Source organism: Cervus canadensis, chromosome 1 (genome assembly GCF_019320065.1).
Source record: "Cervus canadensis isolate Bull #8, Minnesota chromosome 1, ASM1932006v1, whole genome shotgun sequence".
NCBI lineage: Eukaryota > Metazoa > Chordata > Mammalia > Artiodactyla > Cervidae > Cervus > Cervus canadensis.
This window is the reverse complement of record NC_057386.1, coordinates 123,926,231-123,941,258: the sequence shown is the minus strand read 5'-3', so window position 1 is coordinate 123,941,258 and position 15,028 is coordinate 123,926,231. Positions and strand designations below refer to the sequence as shown.

Here is a 15,028-nt window from a genome sequence, read left to right as displayed (position 1 = left end):
TCAGCAGATCATGGTGCAAATACCCAACTCTTGCCCCCAGCCTGGGCCCCTAGGCATATTGCTATCAGTTACCCCTGATAGCTACGGCTCCTCACACTTTACATCTTTAATGAAAATGGATCAAATTTGACACTGTAGGTGTACTTCTGCTATCTAGGCCCAAGAATGATTAAAAATTTAACCTGAGTTGCAGGTTTTCTACAAGGACTTAATCTGCATCAACAGGAAGATCCAACACCAGTGGAACCTGGACCTGCTGTGAGGATTAAATGAAAGAGATTCTGCTTTCCGTAGCAGGTTCTGGGTTATTAGTGGGTGCTGGAGAAGTATCTGTTGACTGATTAGCCATTCCCCAGTACCTATCACAAATGAACTTAGAAATACTGAAAATAAACAACTCAATGTGGCAAGAAGGTAAAAAGAAAAAATTATGTTTTTTGCATTTTTGTGTGCATTTGTTATTAAAGGAAAGTATACATTTTTAAAGTGCTCAGAGACTATAAACCACATTTTAAAAAACAAAGTCACTGCCTACATTTTGCCTGCATTTTGACACTTGGGGAAATTTACTCATTCAAAAATTTGCCTTAGTTGAGTATTTCAAATTCTGATTGGAAAACAAGAGTGTGATGAAAAGTTAGTGCTATTTTTCTTTTATTTATATATATCTTAAGACACAGTTACTTTTTTCATTTTTTAATTACACAAATAATACATTTTCAGTGTATGAAAACTAGAAGCTACTGATAAGCAATGGTCTTATCTCTATCCTTCCAGATTTTATTTCTTTGGACACATAATGTATATTTTGTTACAATAATTCCTGTCCCTCCAAAAAAAGCTTCAAAAATAACAAAGATCAACAGTGAAACTAAAAGTAGACTGGTCTTAACTGTACCCCAGGTCCTAATTTATATTATATATACAAATCTATGTACATTCAACTTCGACTTTTAAAATCTAAATTGATGCTGTTAAAATAATACCAAACAATGCCACTTTAAACAGAAGCACTTTCAGAATACCTAAGAACTTGATTCAGGCACGTTGATGATTGCTGATAAAGAGTCAAGTTTTTTTTTTTTTTTTCATTAAGTAAGTAGCTTTCTCTAGCATTCCATCTTTCAAGAGAAGAAGGTTCTGCCAGTTCAGCCACAAGCTCCTCACATATATAGTTATTTTTTAATAAACTCTTCATTCATTCTGGTGTTCTTGAAAATATTCGTCAAACATAGAAGACGACTCATCTTCATGTTCCTGACACCAAGGAAACACAAGATAGAAAATATATTTATTTCAGAACCTCCCTGATGGTCCGGTGGCTAAGAATCTGCACTCCAAATGCAGGGGCCCAGGTTTGATCCTTGATCAGGGAACTAGATACCACACGCTGCAACTAAGAGTTCATATGCCACAACTAAAAACAATCCCGCATGCAGCACAGCCAAATAAATAAAATGTAAGAAAAAGAAGAAAATATACTCATGTCCCCTCAGTTATACCTAATATGTGCTTACTATTTTTAGGCAATGCTCTATAAAGAGCTAAGGCCCAGCACCAGCTCCAGGTGTTGTTCACAGTAATCAATAATAACAAAAAGAATGATGGATAGAATGTTTCCAGATATGTGATAAATTAAAAGGCTTTTGGGGAGTCCCTGGTGGCTCAGACAGTAAAGAATCCTCCTGGAATGCAGAAGACCTGGGTTCAATCCCTGGGATGGGAAGATTCCTTGGAGGAGGGCACGGCAACCCACTTTAGTATTCTGGCCTGGAGACTCCCATGGACAGAGGAACCTGGCAGGGTCGCAGAGAGTTGGACCCAACTGAGCAATTAAGCATAGCATAGCAAAAGGTTTCTGTCCCATTAGAAGTAAACTCTTACTTGAATTTACATTCACATCAATTCTCAGCTAATGCGTTGGGAGAGGGCCCCACTGACATTTGTGAAGGCAGCCCAAGGCCAGTTGAATTTCACCTCCTCTTTGCATATATGCCCAAGCTCTGAGTACAAAGAATTTAACTCAGTAATATGTACTAACTCAATGAAAGGCAAAGTAAAACTGGTATTGCTTGTTTAGCACAGGTATCAACTTCAAAGATTACCTGGAACAGTCTAGCTTACTGCCACCATGAAGACAAAATTTAGAGTTGCTGGGATTATGCAGGAGGCCAGAGTGCTGGTAAACACTTTTACATATAGGCAGTAACACCCCAAACCAGAAATTACCTTTGGTTCTTTAAATTCCAAGTCTTCTCCATACTGGATGGCAAAATCAATATGCTGTAATACAATGTTCATGCTTTCTTCATCTGACTGATCATAAGGCAAAAATCGAACCATGCTGTAGTCATCAATCTACAAGTTGAGGATTTCAGAAAAGGTCATTCTGAGGTATAAAATACTTAATTTTCAAATTATATTAGAGTTTTATAACCATTTACAACTTCTGATTAAAATCAGCTGTGTGTGTGCTGTGGGGAGGAGGGACAGACAGAGACAAAATAACAGCAAATCAATACTGATTTTTCTGACCTCTGACCAACTACAACACTTAACTAGACATTGTTTCATAGGCATTTACCTGAATTAAAAAACCACTGGAAATTTCCTAAGGGCAAAGACAGTTCTGAACTCCCAAAACAGCTTGGAGTAATAGGTATGTCAGTTAGTTCAGTTCAGTCGTGTCCGACTCTTTGCAACCCCATGAACTGCAGCACGCCAGGCCTCCCTGTCCATCACCAACTCCTGGAGTTCACCCAAACCCATGTCCATTGTGTCGGTGATGCCATCCAACCATCTCATCCTCTGTCGTCCCCTTCTCCTCTGGCCCTCAATCTTTCCCAGCATCAGGGTCTTTTCAAATGAGTCAGCTCTCTGCATCAGGTGGCTGAAGTATTGGAGTTTCAGCTTCAACATGAGTCCTTCCAGTGAACACTCAGGACTGATCTCCTTTAGGATGGACTGGTTGGATCTCCGTGCAGCCCAAGGGACTCTCAAGAGTTTTCTCCAACACCACAGTGCAAAAGCATCAATTCTTCGGCACTCAGCTTTCTTTACAGTCCAACTCTCATATCCATACACGACAACTGAAAAAACCATAGCCTTGACTAGATGGACCTTTGTTGGCAAAGTAATGTCTCTGCTTTTTAATATGCTGTCTAGGTTGGTCATAACTTTTCTTCCAAGGAGTAAGCGTCTTTTAATTTCCTGGCTGCAATCGCCATCCACAGTGATTTTGGGGCCCAGAAAAATAAAATCAGCCACTGTTTCCACTGTTTCCCCACCTATTTGCCATGAACTGATGGGACTGGATGCCATAACCTTACTTTTCTGAATGTTGAATTTTAAGCCAACTTTTTCATTCTCCTCTTTCACTTTCATCAAGAGGCTCTTTAGTTCTTCTTTGCTTTCTGCCATAAGGGTGGTGTCATCTGCATATCTGAGGTTATTGATATTTCTCCCGGCAATCTTGATTCCAGCTTGTGCTTCCTCCAGCCCAACATTTCTCATGATGTACTCTGCCTATAAGTTAAATAAGCAGGGTGACAATAAATAAGCAGCTTTGATGTACTCCTTTCCTATTTGGAACCAGTCTGTTGTTCCATGTCCAGTTCTAACTGTTGCTTCCTGACCTGCATACAGGTTTCTCAAGAGGCAGGTCAGGTGGTCTGGTATTCCCATCTCTTGAAGAATTTTCCACAGTTTGTTGTGATCCACACAGTCAAAGGCTTTGGCATAGTCAATAAAGCAGAAATAGATGTTTTTCTGGAACTCTCTTGCTTTCTTGATGATCCAGCGGATGTTGGCAATTTGATCTCTGGTTCCTCTGCCTTTTCTAAAACCAGCTTGAACATCTGGAATTTCATGGTTCACGTATTGCTGAAGCCTGGCTTGGAGAATTTTAAGCATTACTTTACTAGCGTGTGAGATGAGTGCAATTGCGCAGTAGTTTGAGCATTCTTGGGCATTTCCTTTCTTTGGGATTGGAATGAAAACTGACCTTTTAATTTACTGGCTATTGCCAATGATTGCTTCTAAATTCAACTGCTGACCAGCCAGTCCACAGACTCCCACCCTCACCCCTTTGCAAGGAAATAGGGTTGGACTGTGCTTTCCAAAATGGTGGACACTGAAGCGATGCTGATAAACACCTGACAAGGCCATAAAAAACAAAACTCAACAACTTCAAAAGCTTACCAGTCCACATATAGCGTTAGTCAATTTTTTGAATTTTTTGCTTCTTAAGTCACTTGTAGAGTCATCTAATAAAGAATACATGTCTGGATCTAGAAACCTTTAAAAGTGAAAAAGAAGATAAATAAAAGTAAGAATAAATTAGGAAACGAGTTTTATAGTTTCACATCTAAATGAAGCTTAGAGGGTTCATCTCAGCAATGGAGATATGATGATGACGGAAATGAACTCACTTCTCAATTTCCTTTTTAGCTTTCTTACTCAGCAGATCCATTTTCGTCATGATGTTAACTTGAGGAATTTCTAGAGAGATCATAGCACTCAGGGCTGCCAAAATGCCAGAAATAAACTGAAGGAGGAAACAGAAAAGGGAAGATGAGTTAACTTTGTATGAACAAAGTTCCCTGGTCTCTGCACAAAGCAGAGGTTCCTGCTCCTCTCTGAGCAAAACTGGCCTAAGTAAAAGCAGGGCTAATTCTAAAGAAAGGACAGTTCACTAAACAGATGGCTGACTCCTGGTTTCCCAGGGTGAGGATGAGATGGGAAAATGTAGATATAAACAACATTGATCACAAATCTCAATTTAGATGATATCTTTAAGCATTCCCATAAAATATTCCTTAGGGGCTACTAATGAGAAGTAAAGTTTGCTTTAGATAGTTCATAAACTAGACAAACCATTATCAGAAAAACAGATGTATATATGCACACATCTGCCTAATTTTTCTTCAGAAGTAGTACTCCCAAATCTGTATAGTATAATTTACCATATAAATTTAAAAAATACATGATTATAGCAACCTCCTTGGCGGTCCAATGGTTAAGACTCAGTGCTTCCACTTCAGGAGGCACAGTTCAATCCCCAGTCAGGGAACTAAGATCCTGCATGCCGCAAAGCATGGCCCCCCCAAAAAAAAAAACTTATTATAATGATTTAGTAGTAAGGGATATTAAATAACTTTGGAGTATAGTTTGGGAAATATCCAGAATCAAAAAACAATTAAAGGAGATTGCCATCTGCCTGTACCCATGACTAAAGAATTGACAACAGATATATTCTCAAACCTTGAACGACTCCACCATGAACTGAGAATCAACAAGAAAAACTCCACAGACTCGAAACTCCCACTGTTCCAGCTGCTGGACCAGCTGTTTCATCACAGGCAGGTGAGTATACAACTCGATCTGACCTACATGGAGAACATTATGAGTCTGTTACAATCAGGACACAAGATAAATTATCAAATTACAGAAAAAAATTTTGCCGTAAGACAACTGAGGGGAAAAAAAAGGAAGTCAACCTCTGGTGGTAATTTGTTCAACTTTTAAGGGGTCTTACAGACTCTTAAAGCAATCACAATACCAGGAGAATCCCAAGGAAACTATTCAGTTTTATATAGAAAGTGAGGTTCTTCACACTTCTGTTTTAGCTAATCAAAAGCAAGTACTATGAAGGTGTGTTAGGTTTGGGAACATTCATCAAGTTGTACACTTATGACATCTGCACTTTTCTGTGGGTGTGTGTGTTCAATTAAAAACAAAGGGGAAACCAACACAATATTGTAAAGCAATTTCCCAATTAAAGATAAACTAAAAAAAAAAAAGGGAAAAATATGAGAGTCACAAATGATCAAAACTAGGTTAGGCTCAAGTCTAAAATTCATTTAGCTTGAAAAGCTGGTGTGATCATTTGTCCCCTACCAGTCTCACCTCAGGACACTTCCCTTTGTTTACTGGGCGCCTCAGACCCACCTGGCTCCTTTCTGCCTCAAGGCCTTCAGCCCATGCTTTCTGCCTGGAGCACAGTCTCCCTCGCCTCACCCTATGGCCTGGCTCACATGCTACTTGGTCAGAAACCTTCCACCTCCCTGCTGCATAATGGTCAGTGCTACTCCTGTGAGGAGCCTGTCACAAATACTAAATTATCATTTGGGTGATTTCTGATTCATACTGCCTAGCATTCCCACTTTCCTATGAGCTCCATGAGGGCAGAGACCATGGCTACTTTGCTCTTTAGGTATTTCCAGTGAACAAAATTAGCACTCAGCAAACTTGGTGAATGAACAAGAGACGATCAATGAGAGAATGGTACCTTACAGCAGCAGGGTTTAGAGCTACAAATGCTAACTCCACTGTCTCCACTGAGGACTGAAAGAGCATGATCTCAAGGAAAATGACACATTCAAATTGCTGACTTACCTGGACAATCAAAAAGGATGTAGTCATCCTCTACATGGCCAAGACAGTTTTCTAGCCAGTCAAAATTATTGGCAAAGTACTCCATGCAAAATACCAATCCTCCATTGGGACCAAAATGCAGAGTATTGTCCTCCATCACGTCATCCACCTCAATCAGTTCCCGGATGTCTGAAAACAACAGACAGGCCCAGAACACAAGAGCATCATCCTCATTGGTGATAATTAACAATTATATAACAACTCACATGTATGAAATGATTTCTGTCCATGGCCATTCACTGTAGTGTCCATGGAAACATTAAATACATTTTTGTATAGCCAATAGAATCCTGTGCAGCCACAAAAAGAAGTTCTTTAAGTACTGATGTGATATAATCTCCCAGGTATACTGTTAAGTGAAAAGTGCAAAACTTTGTGTTAGAATGCCATCATTTGTGTTAAAAAAAAAAAGACAAAAATTTACTACATATACATATATATACATTTTATTTTACATGCATAGACTATGGAAAGATACCCCAGAAATTAGCAACACTGGCTGCCTCAAAGGAGGGAAGCCACCTTCCAGGACCCAGAGCTAGGAGGAAGACATTTTCCTGCATACTTACTCCTTGTACCTTTTGCAGTTTGAACAATGTGAATATACACTACCTATTCTTAAACTTATGGACAGAGGTTCGTGACATTGTATAGGAGGCAGTGATCAAGACTATCCCCCCCCAAAAAAATGCAAAAAGGCAAAATGGTTGTCTGAGGAGGCCTTACAAACAGTTGAGAAAAGAAGAAAAGCAAAAGGCAATGAAGAAAAGGAAAGATATACCCATCTGAATGCAAAGTTGCAAAGAATAGCAAGGAGATCAACACAAAGAAATAGAGGAAAACAATAGAATAGGAAAGACTAGAGATCTCTTCAAGAAAATTAGAGACACCAAGGAAACATTTCATGCAAAGATGGGCACAATAAAGGACAGTAATGGTATGGACCTAACAGAAGCAGAAGATATTAAGAAAAGATGGCAAGAATACACAGAAGAACTATACAAAAAAAGATCTTAAATGACCCAGATAACCACAATGGTGTGATCACTCATCGAGAGTCAGATATCCTGGAGTGAGAAGTCAAGTGGGCCTTAGGAAGCATCACTACGAACAAAGCTAGTAGAGGTAATGGAATTCCAGCTAAAAGAAGTCCTAAAAGATTATGCTGTGAAAGTGCTGCACTCAATATGCCAGCAAATTTGGAAAACTCAGCAGTGGCCACAGGACTGGAAAAGGTCAGTTTTCATTCCAATCCCAAAGAAAGGAAATGCCCAAGAATGCTCAAACTACCGCACAATTGCACTCATCTCACATGCTAGTAAAGTAATGCTCAAAATTCTCCAAGCCAGGCTTCAACAGTACGTGAACCGTGAACATCCAGATGTTCAAGCTGGTTTTAGAAAAGGCAGAGGAACCAGAGATCAAATTGCCAACATCCACTGAAAAAGTAAGAGAGTTCCAGAAAAACATCTACTTTTGCTTTATTGATTATGCCAAAACCTTTGACTGTGTGAATCACAACAAACTGTGGAAAATTCTTAAAGAGATGGGAACACCAGACCACCTTACTTGCCTCCTGAGAAATCTGTATGCAGGTCAAGAAGCAACACTTAGAACCGTATATGGAACAAGGGACTGGTTCCAAATTGGGAAAGAAGTACATCAAGGCTGTATACTGTCACCCTGCTTATTTAATGTATATGCAGCGTACAGCATGCAAAATGTCAGGCTGGATGAAGCAAAAGCTGGAATCAAGAGTGCCAGGAGAAATATCAGTAACCTCAGATATGCAGATGACACCACCCTTATGGCAGAAAGTGAAGAGGAACTGAAGAGCCTCTTGATGAAAGTGAAAGAGGAGAGTGAAAAAATTGGCTTAAATTTCAACATTCAGAAAACTAAGATCATGGCATCTGGTCCCATCATTTGGCAAATAGATGGGGAAACAATGGAAACAGTGACAGACTTTATTTTCTAGGGCTCCAAAATCACTGAAGATGGTGACTGCAGCCATGAAATTAAAAAACACTTGCTCTTTGGAAGAAAAGCTATGACCAACCTAGACAGCATATTAAACAGCAGAGACATTACTTTGCTAACAAAAATCCGTCTAGTCAAGGCTATGGTTTTTCCAGTAGTCATGTATGGATGTGAAAGCTGAACCATAAAGTAAGCTGAGCACCGAACAATTGATGCTTTTGAACTCTGGTGTTGGAGAAGACTCTTGAGAGTCCCTTGGGCTGCAAGGAGATCAAACCAGTCAATCCTAAAGGAAATCAGTCCTGAATATTCATTGGAAGGACTGGTGCTGAAGCAGAAACTCCAATTGTTTGGCCACCTCAGGGGAAGAACTGACTCACTGGAAAAGATCCTGATGCTGGGAAAGTTTGAAGGCAGGAGGAGAAGGGGATGACAGGATGAGATGGTTGGATGGCATCACCGACTCAATGGACATGAGTTTGAGCAAGCTCCGGGAGTTGGTGATAGACAGGGAGGCCTGGTGTGCTTCAGTCCATGAGGTTGCAAAGAGTCGGATATGACTGAGCAACAGAACTGAATTGAACTGATAAACAAGTAAAACAAAATCAAACCAAGAAAACCAATTCCATTTCTTAATTTGATGGCCTGGGGTTTCCCTGGTGAAGCAATAGCTAAGAATCCACCTGCCAATGTAGTGGACACGAGTTTGATTCCCTGCTCCAGGAAGATCCCACATGGAGCAACTACTGAGTCCAGACAGCCAAAGCCTGTGCTCCACAACAAAGAAACCACCACAATGAGAAGCCCAAGCACCACAATGAAGAGTAGCCCCAACTCGCCACAACTAGAGAAACCTCTCACAAAGCAACAAAGATCCAACGCAACCAAAATAAACATCATTAAATATATATATATAAGATGATCCTACACTGACTTGTCTTCCTCCCCAGTAAACAGGATCATGCACTCAACAGCTCAAGAAACCTAACAATGTCAGAATGTCAGAAACCTGACAATGACTCTTGAACCCTCCCTTTCCTCCAACCGTTTTAGTTCAATCTCCCACAAAATACTGCTAATTCTATTTGCAAAATATATACCTGTCTGCACATTTGTATCTCCAAATTGACCACCCCAGTCCCCCTTTTACTCTTGACTCTATCTAGAGTCCATTTTTCATCTGAGAGCCAGAGATATTTTTAAAAACATAAATCAGATGTCAGTCCTCTCCCCTGCTGGAAACCTTCTAATGGCATTTCACAGTTGAAAGGTGCTATGAGTTGAGGGGGTTTTTTTGGTTTGCTTTTTTTTTTGCTCTGCTGCACGCAGTCTGCAGGGGGTCTAATCCATGCCCCTTGCAATGGCAATATGGAGTCCTACCCACTGGACTGTCAGGGAATTCCCTTATGAGTATTTGTGTCCCTCTAAAACTCATGCTGAAAACCTAATGCCCAGGGTGATGATATTAATTGGTGGGACTTCAGGAAGGTGAATGGGATCAATGCTCTCATAAAAGAGGTCCCAAGAGAGCCCTCACCCACTTCCATCATATGAGGACACAGTGAGAAGTCGTCAGTCTACAAGTAGGAAGAGGGCCTTCACCAGAACCTGACCATGCTGGCAGCGCCCTAATCTCGGGCTTCCAGCCCCCAGAACTGTGAGAAATCCATTTCTGTTGTTTAGAAGCCACCCAGTCTGTAGTATTTTGTTACAGCAGCCCAAACAGACTAACAGGGTGAAAAAACAGGATAAAAACCATACTCCTTCTGTCCTACTAGCTGCTACCCATCTCTTTCTTTCACTTCTTATGCCCCAGCTCATCAACACCTTTGCTTTTTCTGGAACACACCAAACCCTTTCCCATCTCCTGGCTATATACTGACCTTGATGTTCCTTCATCTTGGAAAGTCTTTCGCCAGCTTGGTGAGCATGTTACCATCTTCAGGTCTAGGCCCTAATAGCCCCTCCTCAGAGGTGTCGTCCCTGACTATGCTACCTAAAGCACTCTTCCCTAGTTATTTCTTTACTTATAGCAGCACTTATCACAATCTGCAACCGATTTTATCATTTTGCTTATTTCCCTTGCTAAAAGGCCCACAAAGGCAGGGATAGTATCTGTGTTGTTCTCTGCTATGACCCTGGTGTCCAGCATAAAGCAAGTGCTCAGTAGACATCTGAATAAATTAAAAGATTAAAAACAAAACAACATACTTAAAGTTGCTCACTTATAGTATAGTATGATCAGCAGTAAAACAGATTTACCAAACAGGAGCAAACATAAAAGAAACAGAAGGGAAGGGTGGTGGGGTGGGGGGGTCTACTCACTTTTCATTCCTACATCAGAGACTAAGAAAGGATACTCTCACACACATCAACATGAGCTGATGTCACCACATGACATTCAGCCTCATGTTTTTCACCATGAAACCAGGGAACCACACTGCATTAATTTTCAGCTTTTGTGCGCAGCAGCCAGCACTCACTGCCTCCCCACTTTCCTATTTTTCCTGAAGGAGGGGGAAGGCTCTGCTCAGGACTTACCAGCCATCACGGAGTAGTTGAAATGTTCTGCTGCAGGATCTAGGTTCACAACTTGGACAGACCGATTGAGGGCTTCGCAGTGCTGCACCATGGTGGCGCAGTAAGTGCTCTGTAAGGTCACAAGGCACAAGGGGTTAGAGCAACACTGGTATACTGCTTACCCGACACCTCCAGAAGGACTCTCCACCCACCCTGGGCAGTGTCTACTAAGGCCAAAACTCTTCCTTCATTGACCAAGAAGCTAAAAGGCGTTAGGCTGGGAGTCAGGACACCTGACTGGGCTGTGGATCCAGACCTGGCTCGGACTCATGGGGAAGTCGCTTTTGCATTCTCTCCCTAAATTTTCTTGTCTCTAAATGTGATGGCTTCCATGATCACTAAGGCTCCTTACTGCTCTAATCTGCAACAAGCAGAATTTAAAGGGAAGATTTCTAATTACACTGTGCAGCAACTAACACATGATGTCTCCACTAGGATTGGTACAGTCCAAACAAAGCTTTAGGTAGGCTGGTTAGGGATGACGTCTCTGAGAAGAGAGTATCTGAGCTGAGGGACAGCAATATGCATTCCAGGCCAGTGGAATAACAACCCAAGATGAGAGAACATTAGGCCAATAAACAGCCTGGCAATTCGCTATCAGTTTACACCTTCTGGTTTACAGAATTCTTCATCCCTCATATACTACATTAAGGCTACTTGTCTGTCTCTCCCACCCTCTATTAAAAGGCAGGGATGTGTCAGGAATTCCCTGGCAATCTAGTGGTTAGGACTCAGTGCTTTCACCACTGGGGCAGGGTTTGATCCCTTGGTCTGGGAACTAAGATCCTGCAAGCTGCCTGACATGCTCAATAAATAAAGAAAGGCAGGGATATGTCTTATTCAGTTTTATAAGCATAGGGGCCATAACATACTTCCCAGGTAGCTCAGTGGTAAAGAATCTGCCTGCCAATGCAGGAGATGTGGGTTCAATCAATGGGTCTGGAAAATCCCCTGGAGAAGGAAATGGCAACCCGCTCCAGTATTCTTGCCTGAAAAATCCCAGGGAGAGAGGAGCCTGGGGGGCTATGACCCATGGAGTTTCAAAGAACTGGACATGACTGAGCAACTGAGATGCACGCAGGAGATATAACAGTACCTGGTACATATAAGCACTTGATAATTATTTCTAATTGATTAATGTTTGAATAAACTCCATCAGGGCAGAGGATTTTTGTGCGTGTATTTTAGTCATTACACAATCCCCCAGAGTATTTCTGATAGTAGGCATCAAAAGTTTATAGAAAGATACTTATTTAACACAGTGTGAAAGTTAATCTAGAATATAAAAATAACCTCTATCACACTTTTATCTTTCTCCTCAGTGAGTTGACACACACTGTTCTCTCTGCCTAGGAAGCCGTCTCTATATATCACATTGCATTTTATTTGACTAGTCACCTATAAGTGTGATAGTAGTCTACTATTCACTCCAGTATTCTTGCCTGGAGAATTCCATGGACAGAGAAGCCTGGTGAGCTATCATCCATGGGGTCGCAAAGAGTCGGACACGACTGAGCAACTAACACACACACACACATCTCAAATAAGACTACTGGCTCCAGAAAAGCAAGGGTCATACCATAGTCACATGTGTATCTCCTGCATCCAGAACAGGCCAAGAATCAGAGGAACCAGTTTGTCAACTTAAAAACTGAAGTCACACAACACTTTCACAGACTCCAGTGTTTCCCACACTCCTGTTATTTGATCAATATCATCACAATTTCTACCATATTTAAGAGCCTCTAATAGGATTTCCTTAATAGCTGCTTACAAGAAAAAATTATATCTCTAACCAGAAAAGCAGCTGTGCTTATCATAACGTGAAGATAACCATATAAAATAACACAACTTTAAAACTCTTTTAGTTCTAGGTAAATATAATTGCCTGTCAAAAGCTCTGAGTCTAAGATCTGCTCTCCAAAAAGTAGAATTAAAGAAGTGTTGAAGACACAAAGAAAGGTAATGCCAAAGAATGCTCAAACTACCGCACAATTACACTCATCTCACACGCTAGTAATGTTCAAAATTCTCCAAGCCAGGCTTCAGCAATATGTGAACCGTGAACTTCCAGATGTTCAAGCTGGTTTTAGAAAAGGCAGAGGAACCAGAGATCAAATTGCCAACATCCGCTGGATCATCGAAAAAGCAAGAGTTCCAGAAAAACATCCATTTCTGCTTTATTGAGTATGCCAAAGCCTTTGACTGTGTGGATCACAACAAACTGTGGAAAATTCTTCAAGAGATGGGAATACCAGACCACCTGACCTGCCTCTTGAGAAGCCTGTATACAGGTCAGGAAGCAACAGTTAGAACTGGACATGGAACAACAGACTGGTTCCAAATAGGAAAAGGAGTACATCAAAGCTGCTTATTTATTGTCACCCTGCTTATTTAACTTATATGCAGAGTACATCATGAGAAATGTTGGGCTGGAGGAAGCACAAGCTGGAATCAAGATTGCCAGGAGAAATTATCAATAACCTCAGATATGCAGATGACACCACCTTTATGGCAGAAAGCAAAGAACTAAAGAGCCTCTTGATGAAAGTGAAAGAGGAGAGTGAAAAAGTTGGCTTAAAATTCAACATTCAGAAAACTAAGATCATGGCATCCAGTCCCATCAGTTCATGGCAAATAGGTGGGGAAACAGTGGAAACAGTGGCTGATTTTATTTTTCTGGGCCCCAAAATCACTGTGGATGGCGATTGCAGCCAGGAAATTAAAAGACGCTTACTCCTTGGAAGGAAAGTTATCACCAACCTAGGCAGCATATTAAAAAGCAGAGACATTACTTTGCCAACAAAGGTCCATCTAGTCAAGGCTATGGTTTTTCCAGTAGTCATGTATGGATATGAGAGTTGGACTGTAAAGAAAGCTGAGTGCCGAAGAATTGATGCTTTTGAACTGTGGTGTTGGAGAAAACTCTTGAGAGTCCCTTGGGCTGCAAGGAGATCCAACCAGTCCATCCTAAAGGAGATCAGTCCTGAGTGTTCATTGGAAGGACTGATGTTGAAGCTGAATCTCCAATACTTCAGCCACCTGATGCGGAGAGCTGACTCATTTGAAAAGACCCTGATGCTGGGAAAGATTGAGGGCCAGAGGAGAAGGGGACGACAGAGGATGAGATGGTTGGATGGCATCACCGACACAATGGACATGGGTTTGGGTGCACTCCAGGAGTTGGTGATGGACAGGGAGGCCTGGCGTGCTGAGGTTAATGGGGTCGCGAAGAGTCCGACACGACGGAGCGACTGAACTGAACTGAACAGAACTGAAGACACACTAGCACCAAACTGATGATTTCATCTCAATGCAAACTGAAAAAAAACTGAAAAGGGAGCGACTCTCAATATATGATTCAATGTTCATTAATGTCAGGCCCATGTATTTCCTAAGTACACCGCAAGTCCACGTCTCAAGCTTTGAGAAACAATGATTAATGAGAACCCACCTTAAATTAGCCTCCTGGGTTAAAGACAAGGGCAGATTCTGGAGTTACACAAAACTGGATTCAAATTCCAGCCGTCACTTACTAACTGTGCGATCTTGAGCAAAAACTTAAGTCTCCTTTTCCTTACCGGCAAAGTAGGAGTAACAGGACTCAACTCACGGGTTTGTTGTGCAATAAGTTTAAGCGCAGTATCTGGGGCTTAATTATGCAATAAAAACTAGCAACTATCACTAATTTCCTCTCAAAATAACAACAAAAAGGACAGTGAAGCCCAGGCTGAAGAACCAAGCTGCCCAGGTCTCAGGGTCCCCAATACAACCGCCAGCCCTTCCCTCAGGACCCGAACCTCCCTACCTCCCACAAACTCCGACATTTCCCTCCTTCGCCCGCCAAATCCTCACCTTCCCGCTGCCGGCGGGGCCCATAACCAGCTGAGCGTACCGAGGCATGGTAGCTCCCCCGGTTCCTGACGCCTCCAGTCGCACAGACTTAGAATCTGACCACCACGCTCCCTTCAGCCTTCGCGCGACGCCCACTAAGTTCCGGTAACACGACGTAGAAACCAATCGCGATCCAAAT

At 41.6% G+C, this 15,028-nt stretch overlaps 1 protein-coding gene across 2 annotated transcripts; it reads right to left on the bottom strand.

The window, feature by feature from the left end:
• Positions 1-637: 637 nt before the first annotated feature.
• On the bottom strand, positions 638-15,007 carry GPN3 (GPN-loop GTPase 3). 2 transcript variants are annotated; one of them, XM_043440894.1, is made up of 8 exons: positions 14,851-15,007; positions 10,957-11,065; positions 6,397-6,564; positions 5,263-5,387; positions 4,431-4,546; positions 4,201-4,297; positions 2,230-2,358; positions 638-1,257 (listed from the first exon to the last, which is right to left on the bottom strand). In XM_043440894.1, the coding sequence occupies exons 1-8, from the start codon at positions 14,896-14,898 to the stop codon at positions 1,195-1,197; spliced, it is 855 nt and encodes a 284-aa protein (XP_043296829.1). In that variant the 5' UTR covers positions 14,899-15,007; the 3' UTR covers positions 638-1,194. The 2 variants fall into 2 exon arrangements, with proteins under 2 accessions (XP_043296829.1, XP_043296839.1); XM_043440904.1 differs by having other exon boundaries at positions 14,891-15,004.
• Positions 15,008-15,028: the final 21 nt, after the last annotated feature.